We start from the raw sequence: 4,742 nt of genomic DNA on the forward strand, positions 1-4,742 counted from the left end.
TTAATGGGAAATCGATGAGAAATCCATGGGGAATTAATGGGAGATCAATGAGAAGTCCACAGGATTCCATAAGAAATCCATTAGAAATTAATGGGAATCCATTGGAAATCCACAGGATTCCATAAGAAATCCATTGGAAATTAATGGGAATCCATTGGAAATCCACAGGATTCCATAAGAAATCCATTGGAAATTAATGGGAAATCGGTGAGAACTCCATGGGGAATTAATGGGAAATCGATGGGAAATCCATGGGATTCCATGAGAAATCCATGGAAAATCCACAGGATTCCAAAGAAATCCATTGGAAATTAATGGGAAATCGATGAGAAATCCATGGGGAATTAATGGGAAATCGATGAGAAGTTCACATGATTCCATGAGAAATCCATGGGAAATCCATGGGATTCCATAAGAAATCCATTGGAAATTAATGGGAATCCATGAGAAATCCATGGGGTTCCATGAGAAATCCGTGAGAAATCCACAGGATTCCTTGAGAAATCCATGGGAAATCCATGGGAAAATTATGGGAATGCATTAAAAATTTGTGGGAATACATGGAAAATCCACGGGATTCCATGAGAAGTCCGTAGGAAATTAATAGGAAATCCATGTGAAATCCTGGGACATTCCCATTTAAATCTGTGTGAAATCCTGGGATGTTCCCATTTAAATCTGTGTAAAATCCTGTGATATTCACATTTAAATCTGTGCGAAATCCTGGGACATTCACATTTAAATCTGTGAAATCCTGGGACATTCCCATTTAAATCTGTGAAATCCTGGGACATTCCCATTTAAATCCGTGTGAAATCCTGGGACGTTCCCATTTAAATCTGTGAAATCCTGGGACATTCCCATTTAAATCCGTGTGAAATCCTGGGACATTCCCATTTAAATCCGTGCAAAATCCTGAGACATTCCCATTTAAATCTGTGTGAAATCCTGGGATGTTCCCATTTAAATCCATATGAAATCCTGAGACATTCCCATTTAAATCCATGTGAAATCCTGGGACATTCCCATTTAAATCTGTGAAATCCTGAGACATTTACATTTAAATCTGTGAAATCCTGGGACATTCCCATTTAAATCCATGTGAAATCCTGGGACATTCCCATTTAAATCCATGTAAAATCCTGGGACATTCCCATTTAAATCTGTGAAATCCTGAGACATTTACATTTAAATCTGTGAAATCCTGGGATATTCACATTTAAATCCATATGAAATCCTGAGACATTCCCATTTAAATCCATGTAAAATCCTGGGATATTCACATTTAAATCCATGTGAAATCCTGGGACATTCCCATTTAAATCTGTGTGAAATCCTGAGACATTCACATTTAAATCCATGTGAAATCCTGGGATATTCCCATTTATATCCATGTGAAATCCTGGGATATTCCCATTTAAATCTGTGTAAAATCCTGTGATATTCCCATTTAAATCCGTGTGAAATCCTGAGACATTCCCATTTAAATCTGTGAAATCCTGGGACATTCCCATTTAAATCCGTGTGAAATCCTGGGACATTCCCATTTTAACCCAGTGAATCCAGCGGGTTGAGCACCAAGGCAGAACAAACCAACCCCCCATGAGCCAGCCTGGAGGGGGGTCCCGACCCCAGGAACAGCTCCCTGCCCCTGCTGGGAGTCTGGGGATGCTTTGGGATGATTTTGGGATGATTTTGGGATGATTTTGGGATGATTTTGGGATGATTCTGGGCTCGCTGCAGCCGCCTCTGCTCTCTCTGCTCTCAGACATCGTGGGCACGCTGCGCCCCGACGAGAAGGCCATCATGACCTACGTGTCCTGCTTCTACCACGCCTTCTCCGGGGCCCAGAAGGTGAGCTGGGCCCTGGGGCTGCTGCTGCCTCCCCTGGGGTCTCTCTGGGGGCTCTCTGGGGTCTGGGGGCTGCTGCTCTGCTGGCCTTGGGGTCAGGGAATCGGGGTCTGGCTCCGCTGAGGTTCCGCTCCCGCCTTCCTGTGTTCCCTTCCTCTGTTCCCTCCATTTTCCTCTTTATTCCTTTTCCCTCCTTTTATCCCTTTTCCCTTTCCTGTGTTCCCTTCCTCTATTCCCTCCATTTTCCTCTTTATTCCTTTTCCCTCCTTTTATCCCTTTTCCCTTTCCTGTGTTCCCTTCCTCTGTTCCCTCCATTTTCCTCTTTATTCCCTTCCTTTTATCCCTTTTCCCTTTCCTGTGTTCCCTTCCTCTGTTCCCTCCATTTTCCTCTTTATTCCTTTTCCCTCCTTTTACCCCTTTTCCCTTTCCTGTGTTCCCTTCCTCCCTCCCTTCCTCTATTCCCTCCATTTTCCTCTTTATTCCCTTCCTTTTATCTCTTTTCCCTTTCCTGTGTTCCCTTCCTCTATTCCCTCCATTTTCCTCTTTATTCCCTTCCTTTTATCCCTTTTCCCTTTCCTGTGTTCCCTTTCTCTATTCCCTCCATTTTCCTCTTTATTCCCTTCCTTTTCCCTTCCTTATATCCCTTTTCCCTTTCCTGTGTTCCCTTCCTCATTTCCTTCTTTTATTTCCTTTTTTTTCCCTTTATTCCTTTTTTTCACCCTTCCTGTATTCCCTCCATTTTCCTCTTTATTCCCTTCCTTTCCCTTTTATCCCTTTTCCCTTTCCTGTATTCCCTTCCTCATTCTCTTCTTTTATTCCCTTTTTTTCCCCTTTATTCCCTCTTTTCACCCTTCCTATGTTCCCTTACTTTTCCTTTTTCTTTTCCTTTCCTTTTATCCCTTTGCTTTTCCCTTTCCTGTATTCCCTTCCTCATTCCCTTCTTTTATTCCCTTCCTCATTCTCTTCCTGTATCTCTTTTCTCTTTATTCCCTTCCTTTTCCCTCTCCTTTATTCCCTTCCTTTATTCCTTTCCTTTATCCTTTTCTCCTTCATTTATTCCCTTTCTTTTCCTCTTTATCCCGTTTCCCCTTTATTCATTTCCTTTCCCTCTTCCATTATTCCCTTCTTCTTTCCCTTTATTTCCTTTTCCTCTTTCTTTTATCCCTTTTCCCTTTATTCCCTTCCTTTGCTCCTTTCCTTTATTCCTTTCCTTTTCCCCTTTATCCCTCTCCTTTCCCCATTTCCTTTATCCCCTTTCCTTTTTATTTCCTTCTTTTCCCCTTTCCTTCCTTCCCCCCTTTTCCCTTATTTGATTTTTTAATTTCCTTTGTTCATTTCTTTCATTTATTTCCTTTATTTATTTCCTTCCCCCTGGCACTGGATTTTCCTCCTCCCAGCCCTTCCCAGTTCCTCTTCCTCTTCCTGCTGGTGTCCATCCTCCTCCTCCTCCTCCTGGGTTCCTGCTCTGCCTCTCACCAGGTACTGCAGCCCTTTCCTTCCTCCTCCTCCTCCTCCTCCTTGGGATTGGGATCAGGATCAGGATTGAGCCCAGCAGGGGCTGGGTTTTCTTTCTCTTTTCTTCTAACTTTTCTTTTTGTTTTCTCCCAATTTTCCCATTCCTTTCCCCCTCTTTTTTCTCCTTCTTTTTGCGTTTTTCTCCTTTTTTTTCACCTTTCCCCTTTCTTTTTCTCCTTTCACTTTCCATTTTTCCCCTCTCCTTTTTTCTTGCACCTCTTTTCTCCTTTTTGCTCTTCTTTTCTTCTCCTTGCATTCTGATCCTTTTTGCCTATTTCTCACTCTTTTCTTATTCCCCCCATTTCCCGTTCCAAATTTCCCCATTCTCCATTCCCAATTTCCACATTCCCAATTTCCCCATTTCCCATTCCAAATTTTATTTCCCATTCTCTATTTTATTTCCCATTCCTGAACCCATTTCCATTCCCTATTTCCTGTTCCAAATTTCCCAATTTCCCCATTTCCATTCCCCATTCCCAATCCCATTTCCATTCCCCATTTCCCTATTTCCCCATTTCCCTATTTCCCTATTTCCCATTCCTCATTCCCCATTCCCCATTCCCGTTCCCCATTCCCATTCCCCATTCCCCATTCCCATTCCCCATTCCCCATTCCCCATTCCCATTTCCATTTCCATTCCCCATTTCCCCATTCCCCATTCCCATTTCCATTCCCCATTCCCCATTTCCCCATTCCCCATTTCCCCCATTCCCATTTCCATTGCCATTTCCATTCCCCATTCCCACTCTCCATTTCCCCATTCCCCATTCCATTCCCCATTCCCATTCCCCATTCCCATTCCCCATTCCATTCCCATTCCCCATTTCCCCATTCCCCATTTCCCCATTCCCCATTCCCATTCCCCATTCCATTCCCATTCCCCATTTCCCCATTCCCCATTTCCCCATTCCCCATTTCCCCATTCCCCATTCCCCATTTCCCCATTTCCCCATTCCCCATTCCCATTTCCATTCCCCATTCCCCCATTCCATTCCCCATTTCCATTTTCCATTTCCCATTTCCCCATTCCCCATTCCCATTTCCATTCCCCATTTCCATTTTCCATTTCCCATTTCCCCATTCCCCATTCCCATTTCCATTCCCCATTCCCATTCCCCCATTCCCCATTTCCATTTTCCATTTCCCATTTCCCCATTCCCCATTTCCATTCCCATTTCCATTTCCCATTTCCCCATTCCCCATTCCCATTCCCACTCCCCATTTCCCCATTCCCACTCCCCATTTCCCCATTCCCATTTCCATTCCCCATTTCCATTCCCCATTTCTCCATTCCCATTTCCATTCCCCATTCCCATTCCCCATTCCCATTTCCCATTTCCATTCCCCATTTCCCACTCTCCCCATTTCCCTCCCCC

At 43.8% G+C, this 4,742-nt stretch overlaps 1 protein-coding gene across 1 annotated transcript in view; it reads right to left on the reverse strand.

Moving 5' to 3' along the window:
* Positions 1–1,826: 1,826 nt before the first annotated feature.
* The window catches only part of LOC130263346 (EH domain-containing protein 2-like), a 10,190-nt gene continuing 7,274 nt past the window's right edge, over positions 1,827–4,742 (reverse strand). The window contains exon 5 of the mRNA XM_056510852.1: positions 1,827–1,939. Coding sequence (XP_056366827.1) covers positions 1,827–1,939 — 113 coding nt within the window. The remainder of the gene's footprint in view (positions 1,940–4,742) is intronic.

Source organism: Oenanthe melanoleuca, chromosome 25 (assembly GCF_029582105.1).
Source record: "Oenanthe melanoleuca isolate GR-GAL-2019-014 chromosome 25, OMel1.0, whole genome shotgun sequence".
NCBI lineage: Eukaryota > Metazoa > Chordata > Aves > Passeriformes > Muscicapidae > Oenanthe > Oenanthe melanoleuca.